The sequence below is a fragment of the Onychomys torridus genome, chromosome 3, assembly GCF_903995425.1.
Source record: "Onychomys torridus chromosome 3, mOncTor1.1, whole genome shotgun sequence".
In the NCBI taxonomy this organism is placed as follows: Eukaryota; Metazoa; Chordata; class Mammalia; order Rodentia; family Cricetidae; genus Onychomys; species Onychomys torridus.
In genome coordinates, this window is record NC_050445.1 from 47,802,347 (window position 1) to 47,821,234 (window position 18,888).

General features: G+C 40.8%; 1 protein-coding gene across 1 annotated transcript in view; it reads right to left on the minus strand.

Annotated features, from left to right (window-relative positions):
• The window catches only part of Cped1 (cadherin like and PC-esterase domain containing 1), a 271,465-nt gene that overhangs the window by 141,499 nt on the left and 111,078 nt on the right, over nt 1-18,888 (minus strand). The window contains exon 6 of the mRNA XM_036181508.1: nt 17,788-17,956. Coding sequence (XP_036037401.1) covers nt 17,788-17,956 — 169 coding nt within the window. The remainder of the gene's footprint in view (nt 1-17,787; nt 17,957-18,888) is intronic.

Genomic DNA, 18,888 nt, shown 5'->3' on the forward strand with positions numbered 1-18,888 from the left:
TAGCTATTTTAAATGAACATTTAGGGTGGTTTCTTTTTTCATCATCTAAAGGATACCAGTTAAATATCTGGTCAAATGCAATGCCATTTAATCCAAATGGATGTTTTCTTAGTGTGTGCTGAGGTTTGACTACTGATTCTCTGACAACATGTATTGTCTTTTCCATGGCTACTGAGTCATCTCTATGAATTGAACTTGAACCACATTTTTCCTCAGCTCACAGGAGTGAGGTGGCCCCAGTAGTTACAGTACAGTCTTTTATTCTCAGTACTACAAAGTGCATTGGTGAAAACAAAGCAGTAACAGCTAAAAAAAAGTTAACTTTTTTTTTTTTTAATTTATAAAACTAAGTGGATAGTCTACTGCCAATCTTGTGCTGGCCAGGCAAGGCTTCTACTTGCGTATGGTTGAACTAACTGGCATTGTAAGCCATCTGACTTACAGAAACCTCCCCCTGTGGGCACTAGTTTCATGTTGTGAGAGTAACAACGTAAAAACATTTGAAAAGAAAGCTCAGAGAATTCTTCTGTTTCTCGAATTTTTTTTGTCCATAAAGTTTGAAAGCTGCTACACCCACACTTACTTTACTGAAACGTTTTAAATCAGCTTTCCTATGTTGACTGGTAAGCATGCATCTTGTGTGAGGAACGAACTTAAGTGTGGCATGCCTGCCTCGGGTGTTGACATGCTTTCCAAAGGGACTATAAATGGTTGCTCAGTACCTCAAATTGCCAGGGGGAAATTAAGACATTCTATTCACTAGAGACTGGATCCTAATCCTAACTGACATTTATTAGCAGGCTCCTCTCCACAGAATCATGAATCTTCATTTCCTCACCCTCAGAGTAGGTGTAAACACATCCTCCTTCCCAGGCGTGTCAGAAGTTTCTGATGGAACAATTTAAGTGAACACATTCAGAACTATATAAAGTGACAAGTGTCATACATTTTGCATTCCCGTGAGGCTCAAGCCTTTTGGGTTTTGATCCTTAAAATATCTTATCTAGTCCAGAAATCCTGTACGTCAGTTTTCTTCTTTCCCTCCTTTCTCCCTTTACACTTCTCTCCTTAGTTTTCTGTTGCTGTAACAAAATACCCGAGAACGTTACCAGAAAGAAGAAACATTGCTTCATGGTTTCAGCCCATCGTTTTTTGATCCGTTGTGTAGAAACGAACCATGAAGTCTGTGGTGGAGTAAACCTGTCCACCTCATTGTGCTATAGAAGCCGCAAGGGGGCGGAACTGGGAACAAGAGATCACCCCCAAGTGCATGCCCCCGGTGCTCTGCTTCCTTTAACTAGGCTTTCCATCCTTCCTACCCCTTCTTCCAATGAAGCTGAAACATCATCCATTCTGAAGTCTACCCGACTTTCCCCCGCTGAACAATACGTTACTATTCTTCACTATGCCAGCGACCCCGAGTCATTTACTGCATTCTGTCCTATATTACAGTATTTATAAATCCATATTTCTCTGCCACTATAGACAGCATTTTTCTTATGAGTCCTTTTCCACGGTGCAGGCACAAATTAGTCATTTGAACAGTTTTGGAAAATAAGTGAGTTGAATTAGCCATGGGAGATTATGGAATTATTCAACGCCCTTTCTTTCAGTTGTTTTTGGCTTCATGATCAAATGTAAATATCTCATGCAAGCCTGAAGAACTGGATTAGATGTATTCACTCCCCACCAATGTTTATGAGGAAATTGTGTTTCTGTCTCTTACGTGGTGAAGGTATACAACCACTAGAAAAGCAGCCTTTTCTCATAGAGAAGCCATCAGAAAAAAATACCCGTTCCCTCTTCTCTCATGGTTTCTTGTGTCTGATTTAAATATTTCCCTGTTCTCATGGGTTTTATCTTGTCAATCCTGATGATAAAATGCCCTGATGTGAAGACACAAAACTCCTCACTTTCTATGACTTCTGTGACAAATACCTGATATATTGGTGACATGGCATAAGAAAATGGACTTCCTTACAGTTCTGGAGGCTAAAAAACCTGCAACCAAGGTATCCCAGGGCCATGTTTCCTGCTAAGACTCAAGGAGACAATTCCTTCCTTTTGTCTTCCAGCTTCTGGTGCTTGTTGACATTCTTCTGAGTACAGAGTTCTAATGTCTTATTCAATTTCATGACCTTTCCCTCTGTGAGTCAGTTCCTTCTGTAGCAGTTAGTCCTTCTGACTTTATCCTGGGACATCATCTTCCACTTTGAGCTGTGAAATCCAGGATGGTCTCTACTTGGTGGTTTGAATGATCATGACCCCAGTAGGCTTATATATTTCGATTCCTGGTCTTTAGTTGGTGGAACTGTGTTGCAGGATATTTGACCACACTGTGAACCCCAAGATTGCATTATTTACTGGAAAAACCTGCTTCTAGTTTTGTGGCTCAGCTCTCGTACACACCTTTAATCCAAGAGTTTTCTGCTAGAATATTATAAACAGGTTAAATAAAGTCAACCATTGGTCAAGAGGTGGAGCAAACAACCAGTGGACAGGAGGCAAACAAACAAACAAATAAATAGATAAATAAATACAGGCAAGTAACAGGAAGTCAGGGGGACAGATAGAAAAATGCACAGGAAGTAGAAGGGAGGGACATTGTATTTGAGTTTTTGGTTTGAGACAGCGTAGGAAAAGAGGTTTAGGGGAGCATCAGCTGAGGAGGAAGGCCAGCTGGGTGCTTTCTCTGCCTCTCTCAGTTAGCAGGCTTTCACCCCAGGATCTGGCTCATGAGTCTTTATTGGTAAAATTGAACGACTGAGATTTTGTCAAAAAACAACAGAACTGTTTTGGGAAGGATTAGGAGATGTGGCCTTGTTGGAGGTATATCACTGGCTTTGAGGTTTCAAAATCCCATGCCAGGCCTCCCCTTCCCCCTGCTGCATGTGGAGAAGATGTAAGCTCTCAGCTACTGCTCAAGTGCCATGTCTACCTATTTGCTGCCATGCTCCCCACCATGATGGTTATGGGCTCACTCTCTGCAACTGTAAGCAAGCCACCAACTACAGGCTCTCTTTTATAAGCAGCCTTGGTCATAGTGTACCTTTGTAGCAATAGAACAATAACTAAGACATCACCTTCATACATCTCCTAAGATACTTTGTCTAAATGATGTCAAATTTGTGGGTGTTAGGAGTTGGGGCATGGTCTGTCTTTGAGGATAATGTGTTGAGGAGTAGTACACACTCAATCTGCTAGAAAAATCCAAATCTTAAAAAGAACTTGACCTTGAAGGAATATTCCCTTGCTGTTTGTGATGGGAGACATAGAACAAAGTCATCCTCATGACCCTGATACCCAGCAAATAGCCAGGTCTGTGAATGAGTCCAGACCTGGCTATCCAATCAAGCAGCCAAAACTCACCACAGAGATCAGTGGCCAAGCCACAATCAAGAAAAGCAGTGAATGGAAGAGAAAGCCAGCTGTGTGAAAGATCAGCTTCTGTCAGAGTGGGAACCTGTCCTCTCCCCACTTTGTCATTCACACTTCCCCACAAAGTTTCTTCAAATATATTTGTTTTACCAAATTTTGATGATAGCATAGCAAAGCAGGGAGTTTCCTGTAACATGAATTGCTGAATGGTCATTTAACAAAAAACCTGGAGCCAGATATTGGGGTAAATGCAGAAAAATCAGAGAGACAAAGGAACAAGCCATGTTCCATGTTACCTCTAGGACTCCTCAGCCTGGAAAAGCCTCTAGCTGAAAGGCCTTTAGTTCCTCTTTCCTTATGCCTTATATACCTTTCTCTGCCTTGTCATGTTACTTCTTGGGATTAAAGGCATGTGTGCTTCCCAAGTAAAGGCATAAGATCTCAAGTACTGGGATTAAAGGTGTGTGCCACCATTGTCTGGCTCTGTTTCTCTCCTAGACTGAGTCAATCCCATGTAGTCCAGGGTAGTTTTGAACTCATAGAGATCAAGACAGCTCTCTGTCTCACAAGTGCTAGGATTAAAGGTGTGTGCCGCCACTGCCTGACCTCTATGTTTAACTGAATGGCTAGCTCTGTTTTCTGATCTTTAGGCATATTTTATTAGGGTACACAATATGTCACCATAGTTTTATTATGGAATTTTGTAAATCTTTTGTCCTCATTTGTTTCCCTCTCCATTATCCCCCTTTGTCCCCTGGCTCTGCACAGACAGAGGCACATTCATGTTTAACCAGTGCCCCTATTCACAATAGCTAAGAAAAACCAGCCTAGATGACCACCAACAGATGGATGGAAGAGGAACATGGTCCAAGCACACAACAGATTTTTTTCAGCTGTGAAGAAAAATAAAAACATGACCGGGTTGGGGATTTAGCTCAGTGGTAGAGCGCTTGCCTAGGTAGCGCAAGGCCCTGGGTTCGATCCCCAGCTCCAGAAAAAAAAAAGACACTTGCGGGGAATGAACAGACTTAGAAATCATGATATGAAGACAAACAAGCCAAATTGAAAAAGACAAAAGCTACATGTTCTCTGATATACTGACACTAGATTTCAATGTGTATCTGGGGGTGTAACATAGGTAATAAGAGAGAAAGAAGAGATCGTAGGGAGGTCCTAGTACACCCACACCCCTATTTCATCTGATGCCTCCTCCATTTGGTTTCTCAGTAAATAAATGTCATTATAGCTCAAATGATTGTGAGGGGTCCTTCTCAAGCATGCCCCCTTTCGTCCTCTTTCTCATCCTAAAACCAGTTCTTGTTTCTACCTCCGAAATGTGTCCTTACCTCTCCTTGGTCCACCCTCTCATCCACTTGCTCTAAGCTCCCAGCATCCCACCCGACTGGCCTGTGAGGGGTTTACTCAGCATCCTGAGTAGTCTGTTCTACATGCAGCAGCAGCAGCAGCAGCAGCGTGGGTTAAAGAGACGCAAGTGTGGCAGTCCCTGGGCACTGAATCGCCCACAGTGGGGGAGGGGCTGAAGCTTCCCTTGACTGTGAGACCTGTGTGACTCCATTCTTGCCTTTTCCTCTGGCCTTCTCTCTGCAGCGTTCAGGTGCTCTCTCAGAGCTTTTAGTGCTCTGGGAATATGCAAACTCCCTCCTACCTGGAGACTTTGGAACTGTCACTTTGCTGGAAATGTCTTACCCCCAAATCTTAAAAGACACTTGGTTTCTACAGTCCATATGCCACTTAGGAAATCTTTTCACCTCTCATATAGTGGGTAATGCAATTATTATTTACTCCTCGGCTGTCCATTTCATTCTTAGCGTTACCAAAAAAAAAAAAAATCTGTAATTACATTTATTTGTTTAAGTGTAATTATTTTCAAAATTCTTTATTCTTAGCCACTGGAACCTTACATAATCTAAATAATCTCAGAAGGGATTTTTTTTTTAATCTCACTGAACCTATATGAAAACTATTATTATTTTATACATCTTTAACCCATTAGTGGGCCTGAAATACTTCCCTGTGGCCACACATATCATAAAGGTAGTGTTCTACCTTACATCCCTTCACAGTTCTGTAGAGACAGCACTCTAGGATGTCTTCCTATCCTGCATATCCAACCCTACAGCTTTCATACTGCTGATACATTTTTCTCCCCTTTGAGCCAGACTGCAATCAAATATTTGTTTATCACTCATTCTGAAAGGAGTCATCACTGGCCTATTCACATTGTAAGTAACATTTCTTTTTACCTTCACAGTAAAGTAAGATGAAATTGTTTCTTTAGCATAATGTTTTTCTTTTGTGACTTCTGCATTTAGATAATGATTGCTCTGTGACTTGAATATAAAAATCTTCCTAGGGGTGAACCAGGTAGCCAAATACCTAGAGGACTCCCCCCACCTTTCAAATCTACCTGGGAAAAGATCCTAGTAAGAACTGTTGTATTAGAAATTTCTATCGAAGCATCAGTTTGGAATAGACCTTCAGGAGGAAGGCTGCAATGCCTAGGATTGCTGGATTCTGGAAGACAAGATACCAAGTGTCAGGATGCTGAGTAGAGGGGAGCCGTGCTGCAAATGCACACAAGTGGCTAGGGTACCAGGAGTCCCTTCTGTTTGCAGTCTCTTTTCTCTTTTCTTTTTTTTATTTTTTTTAAAGATTTATTTGTTTACTATGCATACAGAAGAGGGCACCAGATCTCATTACAGATGGTTGTGAGCCACCATGTGGTTGCTGGGAATTGAACTCAGGACCTCTGGAAGAGCAGTTGGTGCTCTTAACCTCTGAGCCATCTCTCCAGCCCCCAGTCTCTTTTCTTAACATTTAAGGATGTGCTTCACAGAGTGCATTTGAACTGAAGGCACAGGCTTGGGGACAGAGAGAGGGGACATCTGTGTGATACTACTGAGGATAGAGTGAGGTGTACTCATCAAGATGGTGTCCTTACACACTGAGGCCTAGAGAGAGATAACTAGCAAGGCAAGGGAGTGTGCCTTTGTGTTGTCATTGGTACAGAATGCAGCTCTGACCATGTGTGCAGAATTCTGAGAGACAATCCAGCTCTGCCTTCAGTCCTAAGAGAAACAAATACATTGTTTGCTTCCATGCCACAGTATTAGCTCATTTAAATAAGTCAAGGGCATTCAGGTTAACAGAGCATCAGTGATTCTGACTGCAGCCAACAGAAGTAGCACAAAGGACAGAAGTAACACTCTCACATGCCGAGTCTAAAAGCCGGTACCAGCTCCATAGTGATTTACAAAAGTGATTTGTGTGCGTCCTTAAGTGGAGAAAGAATGTCCAATGACTGGCAAATTCTGAAATCATCCCAAATAATTTTGTGGCCTAGGCAACTTGAATTGCACTGACGAATTAGCATCATTCAGCATCTATGCGAACAACATTCCTACCACAGTAACTACAGATAATTGAATAATTCCTTAACAATAAATATGTGCAATACAATGAAGGAAAAAGACCAAACTTCCTGCCTAAGCACTGGTGACTTTTATTTTATTTTATATTTTATATACCTCCCATATAATACATTCCACCTACAGTTTCCCCTCCCTTCCCTCCTCCCAGCCCTCTCCCACCAGATCCAGTCCTCCTCCTTTTCAGCTTTTAATCTTTTCCTTTCTATATTGGACAGCTCAGACTGTTTATGCAACACCAGAAGATACCACTTGGGGGCAATATAGCAATTTTTTGGTCTCCTGTAACTATGCCAGTATCCTTGGTGACAAAAGATAACTGTGTCTTCCAAATTTGAAACCACATTTTAATATAGGGAAGGAAAACGGCTGTATTTCATTTTAAGCTTACAATGCATAAATCACTCAAGACAAATGCAAGTCAGATGTTCTCCTGAAGGGAACAAAAGTCTGGCTCCTTCAAGCAGTTTTACCTCTACTTGGCACAGTCGAAGGTATTTTATATTTAGGATTTGTCACAGCCTGTGAGACAGATATCAAGGAATAAAGGAAATCGTTAATAGAAATGTTAAGAAAGACAAACGCATACTAAGCTTCAAATGTACTAATGAAAACATATTTTGTTTCTATACCGTAAGTTAAAATGCAAAGCTGATTTGTTTTCCTCTCTGAGTGAGTACAGTTTCTGTAATGAGCATTAAAATAATCAGCTTGGGTGGGGGGACTGGCACTTTGCATCCACGCCTCCTTTGTGAAGGATTTCTGTCTTTCTGTCTGTCTTTTTACTACTAAGGAGTCTTCTTCACAGTTTGATGGATGACATCCCTGTTCCAAACCATTTCTCTTCCTATGTCGGCCACATGTGAACTGCTGCATTAAGGCTTGCTTCCTGTTTCAGTGAAGAGTAAATAAGAAACTCTTCTTTTAGGGATTTCAAATGTGTTTAGCAAGTACATTTTCTGTTTTGCTCTTTGTACCTTCTTCTTTAGCGATGTCAGCTGATTTTTTTTTTTTTTTTTTTTTATGTCGTAATCTATTTCCCATCGGCAGCCGCTATTTAATGTTAGCATGGTGATAGGAAGCTAAGGTCGACTTCGCTGTCAAACTGCAGAGATGGACATTTGTAATTACATGTCTAAACTTTCCAGGGGCTAACAGAGAAGTGGGAAAGGTCAGGTGTTTTGCCTTAATTCCTGGGTCCATCACCGGAAGAAAGATCCACCTTAGCAATTCTTACTCAATGGATGGGAATGAAGAAAGCATGGCAGCTCTCCCGTCTCTGAGCATCTTTCTGGATTGGCTAGTTCGGTTTTGAAATGGATGGGTGACTGGAAAGGGTTGGGAAGGGGAAGTAGTAATGAGAGGCTGACCAGGGCACCAAGTTCTAGGAAGCAACAGGAATTTTGGGTGAGCTGCAGCACAGTGGCCACAGACACCCCACACTCACTGTATGTTTAAAAGGTAAGAGGACAAGATTCTGAGCCAAGGGTGGTGACTCACATCTGCCTTCAACCCTTGCACTTGGAGGAAATGCAGGAAAACTGCCTCGGGGTCCAGGCCAGAAGACCCTGACTCAAAAAGCAAAGCAAAGTTCCAACACAGTTTTTGAATATTTTCATCATAAAAATTGTGACTGTTTGAGAAGATGGCTATGTTTAATCTTCCTTAGCCATTATATAATATTTAAATATATCGGAGCATTACGATACCCTGGGAGTATCGTAATCACTTCTCACATTTTTTCATCAGTTAAAAATAAATTTAAGATAACAATTAATGACAGTATAAGATTTTTCAGAAATCAAAATGAGATTGTCCTCTATAAATGCCTAAAATGCTCTGGAGCACTCTTGATTAGGTTTTTTTTTTTTTTTTTTTTTTTTTTTTTTTATGCCAAGGCTGGCTTATCTTATACATGTGTGGTCATGGAAACACAACAGAAATCACAATGATATTACTATGCCAGAAAGAGGAAAGAGCTACACAGGTCAGTTGTTTAAGAGCCTCTGAGAGGTCCACAGGCTCCAGTATGCAGGAGTAGCACCTGCTGCTTGTCCCCACTCCTGGGCCTTTCCCTCCCCCTGTGACCACATTAGCTCAGGTTGGTACAGCAGAGGTGAGCAGAAAAGCTGTGCAGGAATGAGGTACACAGACCTTTGTCCAAAACACTGCACTAGAGCTCCTTTGCCACCTCCCAAACACCCTGAAGGAAATCTCCTGTCTCCCCCACTTCACATTGAGACCCCTGCATGTTAGCTTACCTCCATATTTTGATATAAGGTTAACACCAGCTAACTCTCAAGCATTAAAGATAATAATAATTTGCTAGCAATAAACAACTAGGAAATTTATTTATTAGGGTTGGGATTCATGGATTTACATTTCTGTTGTCACTATAGTATATTGTGTATACATATAAACCTTCACTCAGAACACTGGAGGCACACGTGCCTGCTACATCTTAATTACAGCTGTCTTCCCTGAAACTCATGTTGGCTTAATTGCCTCGAGAGGAATCCCACTGTGTGTGGAAGGCAGAGCGTTGAGGAAATAGTCAGGATTAGAAACAGTCCTCAGGATAGGGTTCCCATGCTCATTCTTGGATAATGTATAAGAATGGGGAGATACAGGGCTGCAGAGATGGCCTAGCAGCTGAGTGCTTGTTGCTGTCATAGAGAACTAGCTTCAGGTCCTGGCACCCATACACCGATTCACAACCATCTATAGTTCCGGCACCCATACACCGATTCACAACCATCTATAGTTCCAGTACCAGAGGATCCAATCCCCTCTTCTGACCACTGTGGGCAATGCACACATGTGGGACATACATACATACATACATACATACATACATACATACATACAATGCATCTAGTAAAAATAAAATTTTAAATAAAAGAAAAGAGGGAATCCAGAAAATGCATGTGCATGCATAAGTGCACACGTACACACACACACACACACACACACACACACTGGCTCATACCACATGCTCTGTGTATTTTAGGACTGCCACCAAGAAGGTTATCCCATAGGTAGTCCCTCAATCTTGGACTAGAGCTCTGAACCATAATTAACTTTCCTTCATAACTTACTGTGGTGTTAGCAATGGAAAACACATTAAGACCTTATCAGTTCACTCTACTTTCATATATCTATCAGTTTTTGACATTCATTCTAAAGAGATAATATATGGAAATTAATAAAATCCTGTAAATTAATGACACTATTTTTTGTGATAGAATCAACTCTTAAACCATGTTCTCCCCAACCACGGGTTTTGACGCTACTATCACTTCTGCATTTGCTTTTCTATCCCTGTGGTAAAGCACCATAACCAAAGCAACTTAGAAAAGGAGGAGCTTAGTTGGGCTTACAGTTCCAGAGGGAGAAGAGGCCATCGTCATAATGGTGATGGAATGCAACAGTAAGTGGACATGGTAGCTAGAGCAGCTGGCTTCAACCTCAAGCAGGAAGCAGAGAGTAAACTGGGAACAGAGCATGGCTTTTGAAACCTCAAGCCCAAAGCCACAGTGACACACTTCCTCCAGCAAAGCCACACCTACCCTACCAAACCTATCCAAATAGCACCACCAACTAGGGACCAATTATTCAAATGCTTGAGCGTATGAGAGACACCTCATTCAAGTCACCACAGTATCAATAGGTACCATAAATTCAAATGATGGTGTTAGACAGCCATTAATAAACAGTTTTGAGTGTCCATGGGACATTATGTGAGTTTCTTGGACACAGACTCATGGCCTATCTTTCTAAAGTTGAGGGTCATATACTAAAATACCACCTTTGACTAAAAAAAAAAAAAAAAAGTCATGATTAATGCATCGTTTTCTTCTTTTGAAGGATTATAATTTAACATCAGTCTTAAGGATTAATGAGCCTTCAAAATTATCTGACAATTTTTTTTGTGGAATAAGGTTGGAAATGAATAAATGGTGAAATGCTATCGAGAAGATAAAATTACCACCAACAGCATCAACTATTTTGAATTCATGTACTTGAAAACCCTATGCAGCTGTAAACCAATTAGTTTTTTCTATAGCAAACACACACACATTTGAAATAATAATAATACCACTAGTGTGAGCTGATTAGATAAGTGTTTTATGGTTATTAATTACTTTCTTCTTGAACATCATCCCTATTTACTTAATACTGATTATCTATGGTTCCCACTTCCAGAAAACCAGATGATGCATTTTAAAGTGAGTCTAAGCAGAAATAGGCTAAGTAATACATCAACTCGATCTACAAACCATTTGGAGCAGACTTTTATTCACGTTCTTCCTACCAATGACATAAATCTCTCAGGCCTCCTGAAGGACCAGATACTCAGCGAAAGCCTTTTACAAGGTCTACTCCACAGCCTGCAGTTTTTGGCATAAAAATGAGGATCAGAGAAGAACACTCGTTAAGGTTGAAACCATAGAGTAGCTTTATCACTGCTTCCAGAGACATTCCTCATTTTTATGCTGGGATTCCATTAGCTGTCTTCCCTGACATTATCAAAAGCACTGCACAAATACCAGGGACAAATGAGGCTGACTCCAATCCTGCCACTGCCTCATATTTCCAAATGGAAAAAGAAAAAAAGGGTCTATGCATTTTTTTGAAAGGGACCTTGTAAGTGACAGTGGTCCCTTCTTTGCTAAGTTCTGGCTCTCCTCTGTACACACATTGCAGAGTTCATTGATGCACAGGGAACCGAAGGGAGGAGACGTGAAGAAAGGTCCCCCAAAGTGGGGGGTCAGTGAATAAGACCCAGGGAGTTGGCAGTTGCATGTTTTAACTTTGCTTTCCATTGATGATTCTTACTTGAGAAATGTCCACATCCTTCAGATTTTACCCTTTAAATCAAAGTGTCCAGGAATCTAGATGATGACGGCAGTCTATCACATTTCCTGGAAATTAATGCACCAGGCACGTGTCATTTACGCATGTAATTCATACCATTCATTGCAAAGTAGAGTGGCTGGCCTTAGAGCAGTTGGGGGTCAAGTAGATTCCAGCAATTTCTTCACACAGTCAAAAAAATTTAAATGAGCTTTAATTTAATTCCATGAAGATGAATGCACCAAAAGATGATTATATGTGAGAACTATCTCCATATAAATTTATACTCGACACCAAGCATGTCAAATAAATTTATATCTGATATCAAATATATGATAGTTGATCAATGACTTCATGTAGGTTATGTTTCAAGTGGACAAAAATAAGGCTCTGACAAGCTTCCTGCCTGGAGGCACAAATCACTTTAGTGATACGTTTTCATAAAAACCGCCAACTACAATCACAGGTGTGAGGAATCTTCCAACCTCATAAAAAAAGTTACAGATGTCAGGGAGTCCTCTCACTGGGTAACTTCTGATTTGGTGATTTACAGTGAATAAAGGGATAACTCATGACTTTTTACTCTAAGAACCAACTCTAAATTTATGGCATTTCTCACAGTTAATCTATGTGATTTGTGTGTGAAGACTACCGTGGATGCATCTAACTAAAAGTTACAGTTAGAAAGTCTGAGAAAGGGCTTCATTCAAGCCCCTGGAAGTTTAGAAGGGAGGGGGTAAGGAGGGGGTAAGGTTTTTTTGTTTGTTTGTTTGTTTGTTTGTTTTTTTTTAAAGAAAGTAGGGCACAGTGTTAAACGTATTATTTCAAGAAAATAATAATGTCTCAACAGTGGCATGTCTGATTATTTAAATTCACATAAAAGGACACAGTGACCAAGTGATGTATTTGCCCTTAGTTTGTTCCTCATTTTTCTACATACTTCTTTTGAGAGTGAACTGCCTCAGGAAAATTTAACACATCACTTAAATTTTAAAAGATTTCCATGCTAAAGTGCCTTTTGAAAGTTCAGGTTATAAGTTTTATTATTTCTCAAGTTTGCATGTCTTGATATTTTTCATCTGCTCCCAGAGTTTTCACAGATAAGGCATCCCAGCAGCAGGCCTAATTGGAAATAAATGAACTCACAATCATATCCCTTACTGCTTTTTGTATTTTCTTTAGCTGCCAGGATGTTCTATACATGGCCACTGATAACCAGGTTAGTGTGTTTACCTCATTGAACAGTGAATAAATCACTGCTAATTTAACTAATTCAGCCTCTGAATATAGGACTCAATGCATGAACATGCGCTCTCTCTCTTTCTCTCTCTCTCTCTCTCTCTCTCTCTCTCTCTCTCTCTCTCTCTCTCTCTCTCTCACACACACACACACACACACACACACACACACACACATCTTGTGGAATTTACAGAGTTTAGCAGCATGCTGATATAACATGGTTAATCTTAGTGAGTTTGCTTATGTTTTGTCCTCCACATTTGCGTGAAGAAGTTTCTGTGCATATTTATACATCTGAAAATATCAGAAGAAAATAATATTTTACAGAATGGAAAACTGACCAGCCAGATGAATAAGATCTTTTGTTGTGAAATTTAGGGATTCTGTTGAAGGGTACATAAACATCATGCTTGTTTTCTTAACTCTGCATCATCAAGTATAATGTTGACCTACTAAGGGGACAATCTCCTTCCGCATTCACAGGAAACCATTCTACCTCACCTTAACAACAGATAAAGGTATCTGAGGAGTAATCAGGCAAGGTCTTAAAAAGATAAATCCCAAGAACAGAACAAAACCAGTGAGAGATGAGTGCTTTATTGTGTACAGGCACGGTACACATTCATCCCGAGGACATGACAAGAAATGGAAAGGAAAAAATAGTGAATAAAGCTTGAAAACGTAAAGAAGACTGACGCCTATGGACTTAGCTTCAGGGAAAGCCTAAATAAAACTATTACAGAAAACTCGTTACTTCTGGGGTCATTTCCACTGTGGTAGGTGGAGCGGCTCTTTTAGATGCAAAAAATGGTGGGGGGGGAGAGCGGGCTGAAAATGCCTTTGAAATTACCAGAATAGTTAAGATCTTGGGTTTCCTTTCAAGATAGAAACTAGGATAGATAAAATGAGTCAGAGGCATGGGTTTGGCTTCAAAAGAACAAGTTTCAAAAGCCTGTGCAAAAGGCATTCTGAAAGCCATTTTGAGTTGGCTGGGCCTGTCATGCCCATGGACGGGGAAGATTAACATGAAGGAGTTGCATGTGTATGAGGGAGTTGCTGGAGGCCACGTGAGAGGATCATTTAAACTTTCAATTTTCAGGGGAAGCACGAAGATTTTCCTCCTGCCTCCTCTCTGGGTTTTTCCCCTCATGCTGCTGTTCCTCCTTCTGAAGGATGCTGAGTGCAGGCCCAGGATTTACCGATATCGACCTGCTCAAGTGCGTAGTTGAGGTGTGTGGAATTCCCAATCATATGTGACCCTCTAGCCCATTTACTCTCAAACCCCAAATGTCACTGCCTTAGTCAATGTTCTATTGCTGTGAAGAGACACCATGACCAAGGCAACTTATAAAGAAAAGCACTTAATTCGGGGCTTGCTTACAGTTTCAGGGAGTTAGTCCTTGATCATCATGCATGGGAAAAGCACAACTACCTGAACAAAAATGTAACAAGATGACTAATACTACCATGCAGTAAAACTGTGATTGAGTATAACCATAACTAATGTAGTCCAGCAAATAATCAAAGAGGAAGTAAAATGAAATATAGAAGAGAAATTACCAACAGTATTAAGAGCAACTGCAGTTAGAAACTAATAGAAGTAAGATTCAAGGGATACCAGCATATGTTATATATACAAATTTGAAGATAAGACTAAACTGTACTGCAGACAAATGCTTCCAGAAAGCACATGAGGAGAGAGAAAACACGAGAAAGTATAAACAGTAAGAACAGAGGGCTGTCCATAGCTCAGCAGGCAATGGCACTGGCCACCAAATCTGGTGGCCTGTGTTTGAACCCTGAGACCCACTGTGGAAGGAGACAGCTGACTCATGAAAGGTTTCTTTGGCCTTCACAAGTATGTCATGGACTGTGGGTCCATACTACACATAGACACGTACATTTATATCATTACCATAATCATCATCATCACCACTACCATCATCACCATCACCATCACCATCACCATCACCATCACCATCTTATAGGACCAGTGAAATGGCTCAGTAGATAAAAGCACTCACAGGCCTGGCAATCTGAGTTCTATCCCTTGAGCTCACATAGAGGTAGGAGGGGAGAACCAACTCCTGAAAGTTGTCCTCTGCCTCAGCGTGTGCATGGCTACACACTCATGAGTCTGAGGGTATGTGTTTGCACATGAGTCCTACACACACACACACACACACACACACACAGGCCAAAAAAAGTAGAAACAGAAAGATCAAAATTTAGCCAACAGAAAAAGGAAGGAAAAGAAGTCAGTAAGAAAAACATTTCAGGAGGCATTGAGCAATAGCCTGGCCTGGTGGAGAATGTCTGCAATCCTAATTTCTAGATGCCAATGCAGGAGTACCACAAGGTAGACTGAGAGTCTGTCTCAAAATAAATAAGTAAATAAATATCACGATAGAAAAATAAATATGACTTGATTCATTAAAGTAATGGTGACTGTTGTACATTACATGCATCAAGAATGATAACTTTCAAAGTTGGAGAATATTTGAGCCCTACAATGAAATGTGGGAAACTGTGGTTTTAATGAAATAAAAGGAAAATACACTAAGCAACAAGGTAGATGGAAGGGGAGAACCCTCCAAAGCCGCCTGTGTGTGCTTGAACTGCCCCCACTCACCTGCTACCCTCTGAAATGTGAGCTCTTCCTTCCCAGGTCTTTGACTTCAGATAGAACCACACTATCGACTTTCCTAGTCTGTGCTTAAATATGTGTTACATTTGTGAATAGTAACAGGTAACATAACATGTAACATAACTGAGGACTATGATTCTCATCTGTCTATGCCCAACTTCCACTATTTGGTTAAAACATATGAAGTTGTAAAATTTTTGTTTTGGTCAAAATGGTTAAAAATCAGCAGTTGGATTTAGTTTAGATCAATAGAAAGGGGAAGGGGGAACAACCGTAGCATGAGGAGCTACTGGGATGAAGGAGCATTCTGGAATAAACCAGCTTGGACTCTGTCCTTTCAAGATTCCCAGAAAACCACAGACGCTTATCGACTCGAGTTCAGATGACTATTTGAAGGTTAAAAGAAGCAAGTGTAAGGACTTGGGCCATCAATCTGTTTCCGTAGAATGTGAGCTATGTCTGGGGCTACAGAATACCTCCACCTATTACTGGGTCAGTGAGTTTTCATTACCATATTTAAATGAACAATTAAAGTGTCCTCATCACTGGAACACTTCCCAGAGTTCAGAGTGTAACTGATATAAGGCAAATTCAGAAAAAGAAATCATCTAGTCACTTTTGAACCTCATGGCACTGTGCATTTATTTAGTTCTTCCCATTTTCTCTGGCCAGCACTCTGAACAGTGATTTTCTGGAAAATCAAAGTTCCCTTAAATTCTGTCCAATGTGTTCTCAGAAAACTTACTTTGAACCAAGTTAACCTGGGCTACATCTTTTTTAAAACTTTCTTTTTATTTATTCTTTGTGTCTTTTACATCATGCCTCCTAATCCCACCTATCTCTCTCCCCCACCAAAATACACAAACTAAAATTTAAGAGAGAAAAGGAGGAAAAAAGGGAAGAAGAGGAAAATTTCGTCATGGAAGCTGCAGTGGAACACAGTGAGCCACACAGTAAACACTTTAGCCAACATTTTTACATGTAGGCATTTATGGCAAAGAATCATTGGTCTGGTTCGAGGCCCCTGGTCTCTACTACACCATTTATGCTGGGCCTTCACTGGGACTCTTCCTGGACATCCTGTTGCTGCCCCGTGTCGTGGAGATCTTGTAGCCCTGGGTCCTTGAAAATGGCCACCTTACCCTGTGCTCCAGCAGATCACAGCTGGGGTGAATGTTGGGAAGGGCCAACAAAGAACCCCGGTTCTGGGCATGGGTGTTGCAGGGTTATCAGGGTTATCAGTCCACCACTCTACCCTGTCTTCTCCACCACCAAGGTGGGGTCTCCAGCACTGCCTGGTGATGTGAATGTCACTCTGTATGCTGTGAATGTGTTGCTCTGTTTGGCTGATAAATAAAGTGCTGATTGGCCAGTAGCCAGGCAGGAAGTGCAGGCAGGATAAGCAGATAAGGAGAATTCTGGGAAGAGGAAGGCTGAGTCGGGGGAGATGGCAGCCCACCCACCGTCCAGGGCACACAGGTAAAGCCACGGAACATGTGGCAACATCTAGATTAACAGAAATGGGCTGAGTTTAAATGTAAGAGCTAGTCAGTAGTAGGCCTGAGCTAATGACCAAGCAGTTATAAATAATATTTAGCCTCTGTGTGATTATTTTATAAGCAGGCCATGGGAATGCAGGGCCCAGGCAGGACCAGAGAAACTTCTAGCTACAGTCTGGCTCCCTCATATAACACAACTTTTTGGAGGTATTAGTGAGCTTTTCCTGCAAATGCCCTCATTATCTTTGATAGCAATGCTTGCAATATTGGGCACACTTGAGGGCTTTTCTTCTCACCTGGCAGATACATGTCAGTACTGAGCTTACTAAAGAGGAAGCAGAATGTGTATAGACAAAATTATATTTTCATTTGTTACATTGACTATATATTTTTTTTCTTAAATGGAAAGTCAGAAAAAAAAAACGGAGAACAGGCAAGAACTAGCTGGTTAATAGGTCAAAGAACTGAACTAAAATGATAGGTTGAGGAAAGAAAAAAAAATAGAATGTGGCCTTCATGATCCATAGTGAATTAAGCTGTTCCCAGCTTATTTTTGAGCTTGCACGTGTTAAATAAAAATCTCTGCTTGCAGCAATAAAAAAATGCAATCTTTGTTCAAAGGGATTTGATAGCCATAAAGGTCAGAGAATGGCAGCCCAACCCATTTTACTTATCTTCAGCTAACTGTATGAAATAACAGCTTCGGTCGGATTTTTACCTTGACAGTGAAGCACTTCTTCTTTGGTGGACTCCACACGGTGCCGGTTGAATGAATGAAGGCGCGCAAAGGCCTTAAGGAGGTCACCAACACATAGGCTTTAAGAATCACAGAGAGTTCTTCTGTCCTGAAGGCTGCTTCATGTGGAGCAAGGACTGTAGTCTGATTCCTAAAAAAAAGTAAAGTAAAAATAACATAGTACTACATTTAGAATTGAGTATGCATTGTGTGAATGACCTAAAGCTTCCTAATTCCTCGCCTTGGAGCCTAGCCTTCCTGTGTGGCTTTCCTCAAACAACTGCAGCTGTGGGTTATTCTCTAACCACCAGGGGGTGCCCCGGCACAGGGGTACGCGATCAAATGGGGCGAGTTCCCTGCATTGGAAGACCGAAGTAAAGGATTTTTCCCCTAAAGGAAAACAGCACTTACAATAAGGTTTAAAGATTTCTGAAAGTTAAATTAGTCACGCTACCTGGGACATCACGTTCAAGAGACTGTGACTCCAGAAGTGAATATATGAATTTGGGTGAGAAGCCCGCCCTGCCCCCTCAACCTCCCTGCTTACTTTGGTGATTTCTTCTGTTTTTGCAAAGACAGTGAATTGTTTAACAGCAGACAGGCCAACAAGAATATTCTAGAATACTTCCCCAATTACCGCACATCTACCTGACAAACACCCCGTCGTTCCTGATAATTAATGGCCAACTTAAAGGCCAGATGTGAAGAAATCAACAAATAATACTAGTTTCTTGTTTTGTGATAAAATAAACACACTTCCATCATCATAAATTGTACCAAAATATGTGATTATTTACTTTTCTGTACCATGTCTATATGTCAAGTATCTAAGTGTAATTGATAATATGTAGCTTGTGCTTATCACAACTGTGGAAGTTAAAATATAACACAGAAGCTGCATATGATTTCTCAATAAGTACCATTAAATGCTAGAACATTATCTAGTAACCATATAATTAGATAAGGCACACTCAGTTATGTCTTGGGTGACATAACTAAAATATGTTTTCCCCTGTGATTTACATACATTCTAAAATCCTTTACCTGGACCGTGTAGCATCCAGGAGGAAAGGACCATTAATG